The sequence below is a fragment of the Dendropsophus ebraccatus genome, chromosome 2, assembly GCF_027789765.1.
Source record: "Dendropsophus ebraccatus isolate aDenEbr1 chromosome 2, aDenEbr1.pat, whole genome shotgun sequence".
Taxonomy (NCBI): Eukaryota; Metazoa; Chordata; class Amphibia; order Anura; family Hylidae; genus Dendropsophus; species Dendropsophus ebraccatus.
The window spans coordinates 48,788,190-48,808,184 of NC_091455.1; the positions used below are offsets into that span (position 1 = coordinate 48,788,190).

The 19,995-nt window shown below is 40.7% G+C and overlaps 1 protein-coding gene across 2 annotated transcripts in view; it reads left to right on the top strand.

Annotated features, from left to right (window-relative positions):
• PREX2 (phosphatidylinositol-3,4,5-trisphosphate dependent Rac exchange factor 2) overlaps positions 1-19,995 on the top strand; it is a 224,749-nt gene that overhangs the window by 62,361 nt on the left and 142,393 nt on the right. For both annotated transcript variants that reach the window (XM_069957488.1, XM_069957489.1), the window contains 4 exons: positions 2,861-2,962; positions 5,871-6,032; positions 11,363-11,496; positions 16,351-16,454. In XM_069957488.1, the coding sequence (XP_069813589.1) occupies positions 2,861-2,962; positions 5,871-6,032; positions 11,363-11,496; positions 16,351-16,454 (502 nt within the window). The remainder of the gene's footprint in view (positions 1-2,860; positions 2,963-5,870; positions 6,033-11,362; positions 11,497-16,350; positions 16,455-19,995) is intronic.

Genomic DNA, 19,995 nt, shown 5'->3' on the forward strand with positions numbered 1-19,995 from the left:
CATCATCATCATACCACTACACCCCTCATCATCCTCTTGTTCCTTCATCATCATACCACTACATCCCCCATCATCCTCTTGTTCCATCATCATCATACCACTACATCCTCATCATCCTCTTGTTCCATCATCATACCACTACACCCCTCATCATCCTCTTGTTCCTTCATCATCATACCACTACACCCCTCATCATCCTCTTGTTCCATCATCATACCACTACACCCCTCATCATCCTCTTCTTCCATCATTATACCACTACACCCCCATCATCCTCTTGTTCCTTCATCATCATACCACTACACCCCCCATCATCCTCTTGTTCCATCATCATCATACCACAACTCCTCTCATCATCCTCTTGTTTCATCATCATCATACCACTACATCCCCATCATCCTCTTGTTCCATCATCATCATACCACTACACCCCCATCATCCTCTTGTTCCATCATCATCATACCACTACACCCCTCATCATCCTCTTGTTCCATCATCATACCACTACACCCCTCATCATCCTCTTGTTCCATCATCATACCACTACACCCCCATCATCCTCTTCTTCCATCATCATACCACTACACCCCCATCATCCTCTTGTTCCATCATAATCATGCCACTACATCCCCCATCATCCTCTTGTTCCATCATCATCATACCACTACACCCCACATCATGCCCTTTAAAACAAAAAAATCTATACTCACCTGAATGATTTCTCTAGTCTTCTAGCCATGCGCGCTGGCGGGATTCTCGTGGTGAGGGGCGGGGCTTCCCATGGAGGGGGCGGAGCTTCACTGGACCTGGATTTTTTGCCTAGGTGATGCTCTCAGCCCCGCAAGTCAGCCGGGGGCCCGTCCCAGCCAGCCTCTTGTGATCGCAAGCAAAACATTGCTTGCGGTCACAAGAGGGAGTGGGAGGGGAGCAGTACAGTGGCAAGGGGGGGGCCTCATGCAGATGCAGTCATAAGCCTGTTCTCTTTTTAGCTTTCCTTCCCCTTGCTAACAGATGAGTACAACTATATATAATAAGACAACATACAGTACAGACCAAAGGTTTGGACACACCTTCTCATTCAAAGAGTTTTCTGTATTTTCATGACTATGAAAATTGTAGATTCACACTGAAGGCATCAAAACTATGAATTTACACATGTGGAATTATATACTTAACAAAAAAGTGTGAAACAACTGAAAATATGTCTTATATTCCAGGTTCTTCAAAGTAGCCACATTTTGCCTTGATTACTGCTTTGCACACTCTTGGCATTCTCTTGATGATATATATGATATACATATATATATATATATATATATATATATATATATATTGATATATATACTGTATACTGGCTGTATATAATGTAAAACAAACAAAAAAGTATATAAATGGCAACATATAAAATATCTGCCATATAGCGGCATGAGACATTAGATGTACAGCACAGTAGTCAAAGTTATCTCGCTGTGCAAGAATCGTGGGTATAAATCTCAGTTCCAAGTGCATAGATTTACAGCGTGATGTCAGCACATTTGCTGCCTTGTGAATTCATTGTTCGTAATGGATAAAAGTTCGACCTCAGAGTATACTAAGTGTATTACTGGGAGCATCAAGTATATTCATGATTGGTTTTATACATTGCTTTGCATTTGATACTTTTTTTTTTTTAAAGGGGTATTCCCAACTTAACTAGGATAGTTATACTTCTAGACCTCGTTTGAAGTATAGCGTATGTATACTATATATAAATATGTATACTATAGCTATATACGCACCAGCCATATCACTGCTTTTAGAGCAGACTGGTAGTGGGTAACCTAGACAACGAGCTGTTAACAATAGGAGTTAAAAAACGACCATAACAGGAGAAGGAGAAAAGTTTGCTAATTGAATGTGTTTGCTAAATATTTGAAGGGGACCTATTTGAATCTAACCTGCTGATATGTCCCTATTACACAGGAGGCGCCAAGGATGAAAGTATGTCTCTTCCTCCTCATAACCGTTCCCATGCACTTAATCGTTCATGCCTCAGTCCGGTAAGACTGTTAAGAGCACCAGCGATGATCCGGTCCACCCCCAGCCTGTCCACTCCATTGATAATCATTAGAAGGAGCTGGCCAGCTGGGGGCCGATCGGCACTATGGGGGCAGGCAGTGCTCCTAACGGCGCCCCAGTGCTTCAAACAGTATTACTGGACCATGGAGGGAACGACTAAGTGAGTGCATGGGAATGGCACCAGGGATGAAGGTAAGAGACATGCCTTCCTCAGCACCTCCTATGCAATAGGGAAATATAAGCAGGTTAGATTAATGTACTTTTACATGCTTCCACGTTTACAGCCACTTAATGCCTTGACAGTGCTTATAGGGGGCACTACTCCCACATCCCTTGAACATATATTATAACTACATTTTATTCTTATGTTCCCTCCCTGTAACTGCTCCAGCTTTGTGCTTATGGGATTTCCTGGCATGTTAGAGCGGTCCTATAGCCCCCCTCCCAGATACAGAAGAATGTAAATAACAGCAATAGGACATAAACATACAATAATTTACACTTTCTGATTAAATCTATAGTAGAAGACTACAAAAGCCCTACAATAGACTCTTTGCATCACAGTTCTGAATACTATTGCTTTTTGTGTGAAATAAGATCTTGCCGTTGATCGGACTTGTGAATAGTAAACACATTCTTTGTAGCATTTGTTAGCAAATAGTTGCCGTTTGACCAGTAAACCACATATAAACATGAAAGCATCCTGCAAGCACACATTGCAGACGCCCACGCTTTAATATTATAGCATGGAAAAAGTGAATGACAAGATTTGCCTAAAAACTGAACGTGTTTGTGCTTTCAGAACTGCATGCTCCTGGGTGGACGGAAAAACACAGATGTTCCACTGGAAGGATATTTAGTTGCACCAATCCAGAGAATATGCAAGTACCCACTTCTATTGAGAGTAAGTACGCAGTGGTTGCTAGGGGATGTTATTAGACACTAGGAGCATGTTGCCGAGTGTATTTAAATCTCTTTAATGCAATCACTTCCCTTCTTTTAACAGGCTGCGTATTATGCAGAGCAAAACTTGGCACAAAGGGGGCACCATCTAGCACTGACCATTGTGGTGCAGTCTCATCAATGCAAAGCACACCTTGTATTCGCTTTCTTCACATGTATGCCTTGCAATGTATCTTGTGGGTGCCGACTGTGGATTTTAATGATTTATTTTGTGTAAAATGTAATATTTATATAATACACAAAATAAATAAGAATTGCTTAATGTGTCACTGTTGTTATAACTTTCAAACTCTAAGTCAACAGTAGATGTGATATAAAGCAAGTTTGCAAGTAGTTGTTGTAGTTGTTGTAGTTGTAGTTGTTGTAGTTGTAGTTGTTGTAGTTGTAGTTGTTGTTGTTGTTGTAGTTGTTGTGTTTGTTGTAGTTGTTGTTGTTGTTTATCATGTAAAACACAGCACTTCCTGTTTTCTAACACTTCCTTTTTTTTCCTAAAGAGTCAGAAAACAGGAAGTCCTGTGTTTCCCAGGTCACACAGAGAGAAGACAGTCATATGACTGATGGACACAGTGAGCCGTGACTCTCTGTACTGGCCAGGATTCCTGTGTTTAGTCTGTTTTTTTTACAACCTGCACAAGTCAGAAAATCTGCCTTCAGAATCTATATTGCAAAGTTGCCTTACATCACTATATAAACTCTATATAAAACTTTATATCACTTTATATCTACTGTTGATTTAGATTTTGAAATTTATAATGACAGTGAGACTTTAAAGTGTTTTCTTATCTTAGACATTTATGGTGTATGACATAACAGGGTGGACTGTGCAAGCTGAAAAGACAAGGTTACTCAGCTATAGAGATGAGCGCAAGTTGAACGTGCTCAAATCCATTCGTCATTTAAATACCGATGGCTAAGGAAGTTGGATGCAGCCCTAGGGAGTTTGGGAAAACATGGATATAGCCTATGGCCTATGGCTGTATCCATATTTTTCAGGCCTACCTAGGGCTAGATCCAACTTCTATAGCCACCAGTATTCAGATGCCACATGATCGGATTTGAACATGTTCGGGTTGCACTCATCCCTACTAAGCTATTTTCAAAATTTTGGTAGACTTGAATGAAGAAAGTAGTGCACATACATAACCAACTCTCTATTCAATTCTGTTTGGATGTGGCAGCTGTTTCAGTTGCAAGCACATAAATCAGGTGCCAAAAAGCCATAAATGTTTTCGATAGAAGGATTCTCTTAAGGCCACATTCACATAAGTGCATATTGTGTCTGTATTACATCCATTTTTTATGGTCCATAAAGCTTAAAGGGGAACTATCAGCAGCTTAGACTAATCTAACTCCCTATTGCGCATGGGGCGCTGAGCATGTAAGCATGTCTCTTACCTTCATCCTCAGTGCCCCATGCGCAATAGGGAGTTAGATAAGTCTAAGCTGCTGATAGTTCCCCTTTAATCTATAGGGCTATTCACATTACCATGTAAAATATGCATATATTGTAAAGCACCTGCACCTGATAAGTACAGGAAGACTGTAAACTTTTAAATAGATGTAAATTGCAATTCTGTATAACTTTCGAAAAGTAGTTAATCTGAAAAAAAAAGATTTTCACTGGAGTTTACCCTTTATGTACATGCCAATTGGGGACAGGTGAGTGATGGTAACCTCTGTGCAGTGCTGCATGATATATTGGAGCTATATAAATAATCATATTTTTATTATTTATCATGGCATACTATGCATGATATATTATGTATACACAAGCCAAAAAGACAGAAATGGCTGCACATCGCACCCATGGCTGACACGAAAGCTTATTCAGCTACATTTAAAACCAACATCAGAAGTTAGTATATAATTTGGCCAAACCATATTGCCTCATGTACCACGTGCAGGTCCTCTGATACACATGAGTCCCTAACCAAAAAACATCACTGTGGCGGTCAGCGACCGCATGATATATTTCCTACAGCTGCTACGCTGAGGATTTACGTTTGGCATGTGTCTGCATGCATGCACGCAGAATTGTCAGTGCACTATGAGCTATACTTTAGATTGTTACTCTGAATGAATACGAGACGAGTACAGCAATGTACAGGATTTCATATATGACACACAATGGAATTTGGTATTTTTAAATCAGCTAGTGACAGAAAGTTATACAGGTTGTAAATTTCTTCTATTTTTTTAAAACTCCAGCATCCCAGTACTTATCAGCTGCTGTATGTCCTGCAGGAAGATAAATGTCTTTCAAACCTGACAAAGTGCAAAACCCCTCATAAAAACCTCTGTTGCTCTTGACAATTCCTGTTACAGACAGATGTGGCAGCAGAGAGCGCTGTGTCAGACTGGAAACAATACACCACTTTCTGCAGGACATACAGCAGCTGATAAGTACTAGAAGAGTTGAGTTTTTAAATAGAAGTTATTTACAAATATAGATAACTTATTTACACCAGTTGATTTAAACCCCCTTTTTTTAATCTGGAGTACCCCTTTAGCATGTTATTTTATGGGACATCTTTACAAAGGGCCAAAAGATATTGCCATTCTAAAGGGAATTTAGAAACATGGGTGAAGAGTATAAAATAAAATTCACATATTCTGCCATCCCTTAGTCAGGGTGTGGGTGGCATTGGGTCATCATGTGGCAGACCATAATATTTCATTTTCGGACATATTTGATGTATAATCTGGACTTTTATTTGCAGGGCATTTGCCAACATTACACCAGTTTTGAAGTGTTACTAAAGGGGGACTCTGGAGTATAAGGACATCATAATGTTGAGCAGTAAAAATCAGATGTAAAAGCTTTGATTTTCTCTTGAACTTCCCAACAGGAATTACTGAAGAGGACTCCGAAGAGACACCGTGATTTCATGTCTGTGGTGGAGGCTTTACAGGCAATGAAGGCGGTGTGCTCCAACATCAATGAGGCCAAGAGGCAGATGGAAAAATTAGAAGTGCTGGAGGAATGGCAGAGCCATATAGAGGGATGGGAGGTGAGTCACATGCTAATAGGATTACCAGTATCACACTGTTCAAAGGCGTATATATTGTTTTTTTGGCAGCTCAGAGAGCATTACAGATCTATGTACCAGCTGCAGAGATTATTAGTAGCATCAATACACCTCAATGCCTCCATGCGCTGCGGAATCTGTTGGCGCTATACAAATAAAATTATTATTATTATTATTATTATTATTATTTTTATTATTATTATTATTATTACAGTTAGTATATTGTAAATCGATCTGCTCACCGTAGACAGACATTGGTGACATTTCCTCCCCGACTTGCTGCCCCCCCCCATCTGCCCATTGGTTGAGCAGGGGATACAGCAAGCGTACGCCAGGGAGAAGGGGTGAATCTGTGCCTTCTCCCTGGCGTACGCCTAGGATGCAGGCTTTGTAAATGTCCCTCAAAGTGTCTTGTCTGCTCTGAACTCTGCAAAGATGTAGTTTTAATACTTTTTCTAGAGGGACAATATTCAACTAGTGTTAAGCAAGTATAGGAGTATAGTGTTTGATTGAGCGGATGATTAAATGAAATATACAAAAATTTAAACGAAAAAATGCAATAGGTTTCTGCAACACACATTAGAACTCCGGCAGTATGCCACCCCCTAAATAAAAGAAGGGATGAGCTCAGTACTTACAGGAGAAGGATGACCTGCAACAGGTGGGGTAGTTCAGGTCTAGTTGGGTGCAATAGTGCACCGTATATCTCACATAGCATCCTTTGTGTACCACTCACACTCCATGGTCAATCAGCTGTCTCACAAGGTGCAGCCAGAACAGTCAGATGCATGACCAGAACTTTTTTATCATTGGATTCCAAATAAATCTCACAAAACAAAACACAGCGTGCTCGAAAGACTGTTGTATTAGGGAGATAATCACCCCTCAAAGCATGTCATTATATCTACTTTAGCATTTAAGCCCTAATAGACAGGGCAATAATCAGCTAAACAAGCCACTACTGGCCCCTTTGTAACAGGCCCAGTGATCGGCCGATAAATGACTAGTCGGTCATTTGAAAATGTTTGAAAATCTTTGTTCATTGGCTGCACATCACCCTATGTAACAGGATATGTGGGGCTAATGAATGATACCGAGCCTTATACCACCTTGGGTGTTGAGATGTGCAAGGGTAGGTGCACGCTACGAAACCTCCTTGGATACTTCAAGCAGATTCCGCCAGGCGACCTCCGCTTGAAGTTCCGCCCATTCCATACACTCAATGATATTTGCCGGAAAATTCTGCCATCCTCCTAAAGAATTGACTTGTCAATTCTTTGGGCGGACGGGGAAATCCTCCAGCAAATATCATTGAGTCTATAGAACGGGCAGAACTTCAGGTGGAGGCCGCCCGGCGGAATCCACTTGAAGACTACGCGGAGGTTCTGTACCCTAATAAAGCTCAGTTTCTATTGCTTTACTTTGTTTTGAAATAATGAATGAATAAATAAATAAATAAATAAACATACATTGCAGGATGCACATCATTTGCTCAGTGTGTATGGTACCATACTCTAAGGCAGGGTTGACTCGTTTTTGCAATTAGTTTTTTTTTTAAACGAATGTTAAAAACGGATGCATGTGTGTGCATCTGTTTTGATCCGTTTTTCCATTGAATTCCATTATTTAAAAAAACTGGATCAAAACGGATCCGTTTTTCTGAACAGACACAAAAATGAGGTTGACTACGTTTGTGTCTCGTTAAAAAAAAAAAACGGATCCATTTTAATCCATTCTCTTTATAATGGAATTCAATGGAAAAACATATCAAAACGGATGCACACACATGCATCCATCTGTTTTTTCCATCCGTCTTAAAAAAACGGATTGCAAAAACTTAGTGTGAACCCAGCCTTAGAGTATGAAAAGAAAAAACGGATGAAAAAAACGTAATGTGAACCCAGCCTAACCAGACATAGTCAATGCTTATTTGTGATTTAGTGTAGTTACTATTTATTAATTTCTATATTTGTACAGTGAATTCTTGGAATATCTCACACATATTAGTGTAATTATCATGACCCAACATATCACATTGAGCTCCATTAAGTAAACATCAGAAATGCAGTTTGTGCTTTCAGAAAGCAGGATGAAAAAACAAAGTGATTTCCTACCAGAAGGAAATGTTTAACAGGGGGCATGGCTTCACAAGGAATAGAAGAAGTTATTTTTAGAATCAGTGAGGATCAAAGCCCGGGCTTAAATTCCCATTACTAACAATATGCTGAGACACTTTATGAGCACGAACATCCTGGCAATAAGTAAGCATCTGTTGCAATATGACCCTCTCTCCCGGAATGGTCCCACAGTGCTGGACCTCCCATAGCTAGCTCCAGGGTCATTGATAGTACTGGTACTAGGTGCCCATGCTCTGGCTTTTTGCCCCCATGCCCTGGATCCTTGTGCAACCATCACATTCAACTGTACACGTCTCCACACAGAGTAAAGAGCCATTGGCTTCCTTCCTATAAGACACTACTTGCACTGCACAGGAAATGAGCTGTATACTTGTACACAGGCTTCATTCCTTTTTATACATGGTCTTCATAAGAACAATGGGGCAAAACACAACATAGAAGTACTGACAGATGATCGGCTCCTTGACTAGTGCCGTAAGGCATAAAAAATAGCAGAAACTATAGGCCATATTACAGCCCAATGATCTGGGAGAAGTGAGTGCTGACAGCACTCGCTTCCCCCTCATTCCTCACTCGCTGCTTGTGCTATTACACGCACAAACAGCAGGCAGGAAGCATCGAGAGGGGCCACTCGAATGATCTTTAGATCATTCCAGCTGCCCATTGAACTCAGCAGTGATCTTTCCACATGTTCATGATCGTGGCCTTCAAAATGACCTACTATATTAAATTATTATCAGCCTAAATGGTCGGTAATCAGCCAAGTAAAGCTAATTATTGTTTTGTGTAATAGGATCTTATTTGAGGGGGAAAGGGAAAGGCAAACAAGGTGGTAGAAGCTCTGCAGGAAACCTTGGTGGGGGAACTAAGTGACATTAGGTGGCATTGTTGGCAGGCAGGCATCTTCATGAGATTCTTGTTGGGTTGGTAATGCTGACTGGATGAATGGCAGGTCCAGACACTGAAGATTTCTTATACTGAAAAGAATCATAAAGGTCCCCCCACCTCCTCACAAGAATGAAGACACACATTGTATCACATTGAGAAACTGCAGAGGAGGATAGATAAAGTCAAGAGGGGAGATCGTTCGGGCACTCCATAGAAGATAGCGGCGGTCCTGTTACACAGAGCGTCAGCAGCAGATCGTTGCTATCGTTGTCTTTCGTCTTTCAGCAAGATAAAAGACGTTAAATGAAAATGATTAGCCGACATCGTTAATACAGTCTGATCGTTGCCTTTCATTACACAAAGCGATTATCGGCCGTAATGGCCAATAATTGTCCACATACAGCTAATAATTGCTTTGTGTAATAGGGCCTTAACAGTATCACTTTGAGGATCTGAATTTGTATAGTCTGCAGAGACATAATTATAATCTTTAAATATGTGTAAGGGCTAAATAAGGTTCAGGAGGGGGGGGGTTAATTAGAAACTGAACACAAGAACAAGGAGGCACATTGAGAGGTTACTGGGGGAAAGATCCAAAGCAACATATATATTTACATATATTAAACATACTGTATATCTATCCTAAGATGATAGGAAAGGAAATAATATAAGGTCCGACTAGATGGACCAGGTGTCTTTTTTTCTATGTCAATGTCTATGTCAATTGTCTATGTTTCTATAAGATTTTTCTGTGTATGTGAATGTGCTGCTTGATCCTTACCATGTGCCATACATAGATTATTTTACACTAAAATTACCCATTTGACCCAACATACACAGCATTTTGATATCTCATGTACATTAATATGGCCTGTTTGCATTTTAAGAGTTAATTGAGGCCAGCTGGTCCCTAGGTTGAACTGATGGACTCTTGTTAACTATGCTATGATATTATACTATGCTATGCTAATGTAAATGTAATTGATTTAGCAATTTAATTTACTGTTCTCATATGTTTCTGGAATTAAAGTATAATATGGGACCGACGATGAGGAAGAAGGTAAGAAACATACGTTCCTCCTCAGAATCCCTGGAGCTATAGGGGGCTATCAGCAGGTTAGATTCATCCAAGCTGCTGATAGTTCCCCTTTAAGCAAACTTTGACCATGCATGGATTTGTCTGAACCTGAGCATGTGACATTTGATGAGCGGTGGCTGCTGGAGTTGGATGCCACCCTAGGGAGTCCTGGAAAACAAGCTTAAAGCCTATGGCTTATGGCTGCACCCATGCTTTCCAGGCTTCATGGCCACAATCCCAGATTCAGGTTTTCCACTTCCTCAGCACAGTTTTGTAGCTTCCTCCTCACAGAAGGTCCTGCTGCTTGCTATCTATATGACAGTGGTGCCCGACCTGCAGAAATCTGATTTGTACTCTCCCCAAATAGTGCCAATCCCCCTCTTTATACAGGCTGTTAACATTGTGGTGACATGGTGCACTACATCTCTCAGCCCATACCCAGTACCCCCCTGAGTACAGCCCTACCTCCAGGCCTCTTACAGCAGCCATCTCCCTGGAGAATCTTATTTATTTGTCTAGTATTTGCCTTTACTTCAGTCCACGTCTGTCCATTTAAAGAAACATGTAAAGCCCCTATTACATGTGGCGATCTCCAGGAGCAAGCGAGCGCCGATTTTGTTTTCTGCTCGCTTCTGCCGCCATTGCATGTGCCAACGGGGAGCGGGGGAGCGCCGCGGGGGTTGGGGCTGCGGTGGGCACTCCCTGGATCTTGCCCCCTTACAAGATTATATTAGATTATTATATTATATTAGGATTGTCAACTAACAAAAAGATAGATAACATCATATCATTTTGGTGCAAACATGTTTCTTATTTTTTTTCTATGAAACTGATTTCATGTAGAAAAGCAATGCCAATAAATGATAGAATGGATGAAATGAATGGGTGCGAGGATACTAACCCCAGGAGGATGCCGTACTCCTCTCATATCGTCACACTTTATTAACTGTTGTCTGTATTATACCGTTATTATCATTTGCTTCTTTTATTATTCAAATGAAGCATTGTCAGCTTCTTCTTTCAAGTATGCAAAAAGATAACAAAGCAAGCGGTGACATTCCAGGAGAGTTCATTGCCGATGGAATCTTTTATTTTTCTGTTTAGTTGTGCTGATTGCTATGATAAAAATACCATTTTCTGATACAACAATAGTGTTTCTATTCAGCGGCTAATATGTTTTCTCTCTTTTTTTCTCTTTGCTTTGTTAGGGGTCCAGCATAACAGATACTTGCACTGAAATGCTGATGCAAGGAGTCCTTTTAAAAATTTCCTCTGGGAATATCCAGGAGCGGATTTTCTTTCTCTTTGATAACCTTTTAGTGTATTGCAAAAGAAAACATCGGTAAGTCATAGCAAACAGCATGAAAAGCCAAAAGCTAAGGTTTCATATGCATTTTGCAGGACATTGAATATGCTTTTAATCTTATATTTTTGCAGTTTACTTTGTATCGGCTTGTGTATATTAAAAATAGGTATAGAACACAAAGGCTAATGTTAAAGGAAGAGTCCAGAGAAAAACCTAGTTATACCCTGTGTCATTTCTATTCTGGGAAAGGGAAGAGAGCAATAATGATGGCCCACAATACTTCCAGTTATATAAGTATACAGCGTCTACTTAAAAGCTATAGGTACCATTATCATGCACTAGTATGGTGCCTTTATTCCTGATATGCACTTGAAGTCTCAAGGAGAGATGTTACTTCATTTGAGGTTGGAAGTACAGATTGGAAATCAAGATTTGCTACTAAACGCGCTCTCAATTTGCTTCATTATGTGAAGCGAATTCCCACCGATTTGTTGCGGAATTTAGCAAAAAAAAAAAAAAAAATTGCTGGCCACACATGCTGTCTGGAGCACTAGGTGGGATAAAGGGATTAACCATAATCCCCAGCACCCATCTAATCAGCTGCAGGCCCCTCTGTGATCTCAGCCCCTCCCCCTCAATATAATGAGGTTCGGTAACGGAGGTGGCCAGTCGGCTGTGTGTGGAATAGAGAGCAGGATGGCAGCAGGCAGTTAGAGCAGAGCAGGAAGAGACTAACAGAGTGGTATAGGGACAGAGAGGAGAGGAATGGCGGAAATTTGATGAGTGACTGGATGATTGACATTTTTTTGAAATTGTGATTTTCAGATTTTTGACACTTTTACATCAACATGCTATAACAAATTTGCCCTTCTGTAATAGTCCCAGTATTGTAGCTACTACAGTTTTGGCTCTTTTAATGAAATTAGCTAAGATTCAATTCCCAAATCTTAACGAGTTTGACCGGAAATTTGTGAAGTTTGTGAAAAAAAATTCCGGCTGCTTGGCCCATCTCTAGTTGGAAGGTATACTTCCATTTTCTTGCATTGTTTCCTTAGGGTAATATGTATAAGTGCATAGTTACTATTAGTATTGAGTGTGTATGCTTGGTCAAACATAGTGCTTGATTAAACATCGGGGAACAAGGGGAGCACATTGTGCCACTCAGGTAAAGGTGGCCACACACCTACATTAACTGACAGCCATCAGTTATATCTCCAGCCTGTCGCAGTAACCTATTGCATTTGTTTCATTCTAATTTTCATATATTTCAAGGGATGTTTAAATGAAAAATACAAAAATTAGTATGAAAAAGTGCAATAGGTTAACCAAGCACCCAAGCACCCCACGCCAAGCAGGGGGCACCTGGTTTAATGCTCAGGTCTTCCATTGATTTCAATTGGGTTCGTTACTTGATTCAAACACTCAAGTGTTTTACCGTGGTGCTCGCTCAACACTAGCTACTATATCCTAAATATGAATACTGTAGACAGAAGTCCTAGGTTATTCTTTTCTATTTAGAACAATAGTCTTGGTAGAGCTATTGCATGGAAAATATACCAGATGCCACATTGAAACCAGCTGAATTTTTTATTATTTTTTTTTAAGGGGCAGGTGCATTAAACATAATAGAGAACCACATTTACCTGGTCTAAGTACTTAAATAAAAACGCTTTTTCCTGCCAGACTGGCCTTGGTTGATAGTTCTCTATGCAGGTATTGTAACGCCTGGAGTAGTGGATCCACTGGACCGTCACCAGCGATGGCACTAACCTCACCAGGGAGCGGAGTCTAAGGGGCCGCTGGTTTTCACCAGAGCCCGCCGCAAGGCGGGATGGACTTGCTGCGGCAGGCGACCCCCAGGTCGCTACCCCTGGCTTGGTTGCTAGTGACGGCAGGCGAGGCGTGGCAGGAGCAGTAGGCAGAAGATAGTGCTGGCAGAGGTCTGTAGGCGTAACCGCAGGTGACAGGCTGAACACAGGAGCAATGGAGTGACAGGGGAGCAGGAACCAGGAACAAGGACTAGGGACCAGGTAGCGGATAGGTATCAGGAACAAGGACTTGGGACCAGGTAGCGGATAGGAATCAGGAACAACAGGGGGCTGGGCCAAACGCTATGGGAAGCATGTAGAGGCTCCAACACCTGTAGTGGGGCAGAGCTGGAACTTATAGGGAGTGATTGGTGCAACTAACCAATTAAGGGCGGACTGGCCCTTTAAATCTGAGACAGCCGGCGCGCGCGCGCCCTAGGAGGCGGGGACGCGCGCGCCGGCCGGCACAGACGGAGACAGGAGCGGAGGAGAGGTGAGGCGCCCCCAGGGGCCGAACTAGCAGCAGCGCCGGGTCCCTGCACAAGGACCCCGGCGGCTGCATGGGGCAGAAGGAGGTCGTGGCGGCGGCCCGGAACACGGGACGCCGCCGCGGCCATGACAAGTATAGGGTGGGATCTATCAATCAAGGCCTATAGGGCAGGCAGTAGTCACCAGGGACCACCCCAATGGCTTGTAGTTCTCACAGCACAAAAATAATTATAGGTTCCTTTAAAAGAAAACAAATTATGGATGAAGATTTTTTCTAATGTTCATCTTTAATTAATAGCTTGTTAACCATGAATGAGCTGAATCCTCAGTTAAGTATCTACTTAGTAGTCACCGGTATATACTTAGTTCCATCTACAATTCCAAATATAGTATACTTAAGACTATGACATTAAGGAAGTCGTGTGGAAGTCTCTAGAGTTATGTAAATTGTTTGCATTTGTGCATTTGGCCGGCTACTTCTCTTTAGATAAATAATCTACATTCCAGTGTTTCCTTAGGGAAACAAGGAATATTGATAGCAGCAAAGTTGCTGACAGTAAAATCCAAACAATATTAAAAATACTGCTCTCACTTTATCTGTATATATACCGTAAGATACATTGACCATGCTACAATGGTGAAACATCAGGATTTCTGGAAGGTTGGGATGTATATTCATTAAAAGGTCTAGTTGAGTATTTGCTCACAGGTAAAACCATTCCATTTACATCTTGGTGACACTAATGTAGTTTATTGGTTTCAAATTATAAGGAGGATAAATTGTGAAACTCCAGAAGACATCCGTTTTCCTTCCTCCTTTAGAGTAGTGCGTAGGTTGCTTGCATTCTGAATAGGAAGCTATTTGCTGTAACAGTAACCTCTGTCCTATAGCCAATAGAGCCTTCACCATTACTATAAGGAAGGGGAAAAAAGCAGATACTTGGAAATTGTGTACTTCTTATAACAAGAAACACATTATCATTAGATGGGTTTCTAATAATTGAACCCAATGCAGGGATATAGCTAGGAGAACAACTAGGGAATGCCTCCTAGTGAAAGTCCGCAGGTTGGAACATGAATTGCAGCTGACAGAATTACCTTAATTGACTAAATGTAGTGTAATTGTGACTAGAGATGATCGAACATCGGGAAATCTTAGGTTCAATTGAACTTGAACCTTCTTGAACCTTCGTCATTTGATTCCCGATGCCTTCCCATTCTGTGGGGAAGGTGAAGACAGCCTGAGTACCGCCTGGAAAACAGGGATACAGCCTATTACTTAGGCTGTATCCCTGTTTTCCACGCGGTACTTGGGCTGTGAAAAGTGGATGCCGCTGCTGCCTTGCTTTGTCCCTGACTGTGATCAATAACTTTTGACATGCCTGATGACATGTCCAAAGTCATTTTTTATGACAATTACTCCTTAACATTGGCTTCCCATTTTGACAGATTGCCAAATTAAGCCGATGTAGAGCCTGGCAGTAGCAGAGATGTGTGGTGTGAATGTCCCCTTAGACCATGGGTTTTCAAACTACGGCCCTCCAGCTGTTGCAAAACTACATCATTTCCCATCATGCCTGGACAGCCAAATCCAATGTTTTAGCTTTCCGGGCATGATTGGAATTGTGGTTTTACAACAGCTGGAGGGCCACAGTTTGGAGACCCATGCCTTAGACTGTCTAGTCTGAGCTTACCCTGTCTATGACTTACCCAGTTATTATTTATTCCCCCAATATGATTATGCAACCTCAAGATGAGCATTTCTTAAAAAGATTGGTGATTTCTGATTAAAAGACCTAGGGTATTACCATGTACAATATTATTGGAAACTCTTCTGAGAAAAGTCATGTTTTTCTACTGAACAGACCTAGCCTATCAAGGTGTTAACTCCATAGGAGCCCTGGGTAATACAGGCACTAAAAACTTTTATTATCACCATCTATAAATGTGAAGAACAAAACTTCAAATACTGGGTAAAAAAAAAAGTGCAATTGCAGTTGAATTGCTTTTATTAGCAAATCTTAAAGTTTTTTTTTTTTACTGCTGCTTTAACATATTTGCAATTTATTTTCTATTAAAATGATGGCTCCTTCCTCAGTCTTCCTGAGTTACTGCTGATATTACCAACCAGCCCGCTGTATGTGCTCAGTACTGCGCACAGAGGCAGTGTATAGTACTGCAGCAAGAAGGGAAGCTTCTCCCTCCCTGCTATCTAACAAGCCTTAGGGCCCTTTTACACAGAAAGATTATCTGACAGATTATCTGCCAAAGATTTGAAGCCAAAGCCAGGACTGGATTTGAAAAGAGGAGAAATCCAGTCTTTCCTTTATGACCTGATCTCTGTTTATAGTCTGTTTCTGGTTTTGGCTTCAAATCTTTGGCAGATAATCTGTCAGATAATCTTTCTGTGTAAAAGGGCCCTTACACACAGAACAGTTATGTGAAGCAGGGCTTGTATCAAAGCAAATGTATGATCTAAAACTGCTAGTGAAATCTTGTTTGTCACCGGTGTGGCTACATAAGGTGCATAAAGTGGACATGCATGCACTTGTTTCTCTTTTAGTAATTAGCTTGATTTTTGTTTCATTTGAAGGCGTTTGAAGAACAGCAAAGCGTCCACAGATGGGCTCCGCTATCTCTTCCGAGGCCGGATTAACACAGAAGTGATGGAGGTTGAAAATGTGGATGATGGAACAGGTGTGTATATAAATAATCCCAGAAAAATTATTCTCTTTGCTGACAAACCAACAATTTCCCTCTGTGCAAGCTGGTGAGCAAATAATGTCAACACATGCAGTCCTAGAATCACCATGAAATTACACCATGAAATTATTCCATATCTATATACATTTTCTTCATACAGAGCTTTCAAATAACATACAATAACAGGTGGGACAATCCTTTTAATGTTAATGTTGATCTGTATTTGCTTATGTTAGCTTGTATACTGTATATATAAAGTGTAAAGAGCAATATCAATATTCTTACAGGCTATGGACACCTTTGAAAAGCATTTTTTTCTATTCTTGGTTTCTACAAAGCAGTTTTGCTTAGTTTCTGTTCTACAGCATCTACAGTTCTAGAAGTTTGCTTTCCCTCTACACTCACACGCAGACCGTGACATTTTTGCCTGCAAACTACTTGCTGTATACTTTCCTCCCTATTAACAGCCTGTGTGAGCTGCCCTCCTAGTATTCTCTACCTTCTGTCCACTCTTTGAGCTGGTCTGTAAATGATTTACCCTCCCTGCTGCTATCTATAATACTGAGAGCAGAGAGTTAATCTAACCGATTTATCTCACTTTACTTAGTAGCAGCTAAATGGTAGGATTTTTATTATTATTATTATTATTATTATTATTATTTAGAAAGTTGCAGGAAACAAATGAACAACAAACTAATAAAAATAAGCATATAAATTCTAGTCTACAAATGAAGTCTTTCTCTCATTTTGTTGTGCATTATATAACACTGGCATCTGATCTTTTTACCTATACAAATCAAACAGAACAAAGCATGAAGCTTAATAAACAGAGCTGTTTCATTGCTATAGTTATGGCACGCAATTCATGTCACTTTATGACGCTGCTAGTAAAGTCATATTTATTGATATATTAATAATTGAAAATATGGCTTGACTGTGACTTTATTAAGTTTTTATTGCTCTGCAGGCTTCATCTCTAATACAGATTGCATATTGATGCTTTTAAATGAGCAAATAAATTGTATTACTTGCTATACAAAGGATTAGAGCAGTGTCCAAATGGTCCTGATCTCTGGACTTGTGGTCACTTTTCCAATACAGACTGCTCAATCTTAACCACTTTATTTCCTATGAAACCAGATAGAGGTCGGGGGATATAAAGGATAAAGTAGATTTTTACCAAAAACAATTAACACCGATGCCTCGGATATCATGTTGTTACACAATACACCATAATCAATTGTAATATTTATCCTTCTTATGGACTTAGCTTTGTCCTTGTCTGGTGATTATAATTCTCCTGCTGGTGGTTTTCAGTTCGAGATTCTTTGCAGATTTATAAGGAAGAAAATAAAAGGCAATAAATGTATAAGGCAAATACATAGACAGTACAACAAAATACAGAACTTCATGTTTAAGGTTCCCACCATGGAAATCCCCTGAGATGTTAGACACAGCCCATAGACAATATTTCTAGAGAGAAATTTCATACAACCCTTTTAACTACAACAACCAGCTTAAAATTTTGAAAATCTGGCAGAAGGCAGGGGGGAATTAATTAATTGATAATAAGTACAACCTTACCTCTCCTTGCACCCACGGTGGGCGGCAGGGCCGGGTGTGGGATGCCGCTCCAGTCACTGATTGGCTGAGCGGCCAGTCCATCAGCCAGGACAAGCACAAGCCCACTCGCTGTCAGTGGATGTAATAGCGCTGACAGTGAGTGGGGAACGAGGAGATTTCCCTGTGTCATAGGGGCTTTAGATACCATTTATTCTCTTTATATGCACAATATACAGCATTATCTATTCTTTGCTAGCCACACCGCCCACACCTAAATAGGGTTTATACATGGTGCCACCCACTTTCTTGATAAAAATGTTAGGCTGGGTTCACACTGCATTTTCAGCATCCGTTTAACGGATACGTTTTTTGCAAAAAACGGATGCATTTGTGTGCATCCGTTTTTGATCCGTTTTTCCATTGGCTATCATTATAAAAAAAAAAACGGATCAAAGCGGATGCGTTTTTTTACGCACAATAAAGTACTGTTGACACTACTTTTTTGACCATTAAGAAAAACGGATCCGTTAAACGGATGCTGAAAACGCAGTGTGAACCTAGCCTTAGAAGCTACATGTGTAGAATATGTGGCAGAATACCCTGACAGCCTGATGTATGTATCCCCTTTTTTGTATCGCCTGTGTGGATCACGTATTACGGGCTCTGATGGCAAATCTTGTGCCTGACTACTGGAATGTGGCTGCACAATAGGGCAGACAATTGTTCATTTTTCTCCCTGGAAACATACAAACACACATCTGCTGGGAACAAGAGAGCGGCTCGGAGATGGAATATTTAGTCATCCACTTCCTGATAGACTTGCTAATAAATTGGAGAAGAAGCTGATGTTTCCCAGCTTGAGCATACAAAATGTGATACGTTCTGGCTTCTCCTAGTGAACATGGATATCATTCATTTCTCTGTTCTATAAAACCAGGTCCAGACTTCTTCCATTCAAGAGGGTCCGGAAAATTTTGTATATGAATGCTGTCTTATGGGCCAAGCCATTCAGCATACAGATATAGCAAGGCTAATCCCTGGCACATTCTAATAAGTTTCTTAGTGGACAGACCTAAATTTAAGGTTAAAACCATAAAAGGTTTTCTTTCAAATTAACTAGTGTCAAAAAGTGCCAGAGTTTGTAATTTACTTTTATTAAAAATCTCAAGTCTTCCCATACTTATCAGTTGCTGTATGCCCTGTAGGAAGTGGTGTATTCTTTCCAATCTGAAATAGTGCTAAATTCCCATATAAAATCTCTCCTGATTTCCAGACAGAAAAGAATACAACTTCTTGCAGGACATACAGCAGCTGATAAGTACTGGAAGACTGGAGATTTGTAATAGAGGTAAATTACAAATCTTTGGCACCTGACTCCAAATGTCCTTTTGCTCAGTATAATAAGTGAGAGGTGGGTTTGCAGCTGGAGGCTGATAGAAATGGGTAGAGGGGCATTGCAGGCTAAGTACATTGCTAAGTAGAGATGAGCGAACCGGGTTTGGGTTCGAGTTTGAGTCGATCCGAACCCGAACCTTCGGTATTTGATTAGCAGTGGCTGCTGAAGTTGGATAAAGATCTAAGGTTGTCTGGAAAACATGGATACAGCCAATTGCTATATCCATGATTTCCACATAGCCTTAGGGCTTTATCCAACCTCAGCAGCCACCGCTACAATTATGTCCATCATTTCGTTGTTTGGCCGCCCAGCAGTGCAATGACGGCTGACGGTACATTATTCTATTTTAGGTGGAATAATTGGCCCTTGAGTGTGTCTTTAATTGAAAAGTCCATTAAATTTAATAGTAAACTAAAAAAGTGCGAACTAAAAAATAACGTCCGCTATTTGCAATAGACGTCGGAAAATAACTTAAACTATCATTATTTTGACGTCCAGGCAGACAGCGTCTGTAATTTAATACACTGTTTGCATTGGACGTCCGTCATTCCATTGAAGTCAACTACAACTACAGTA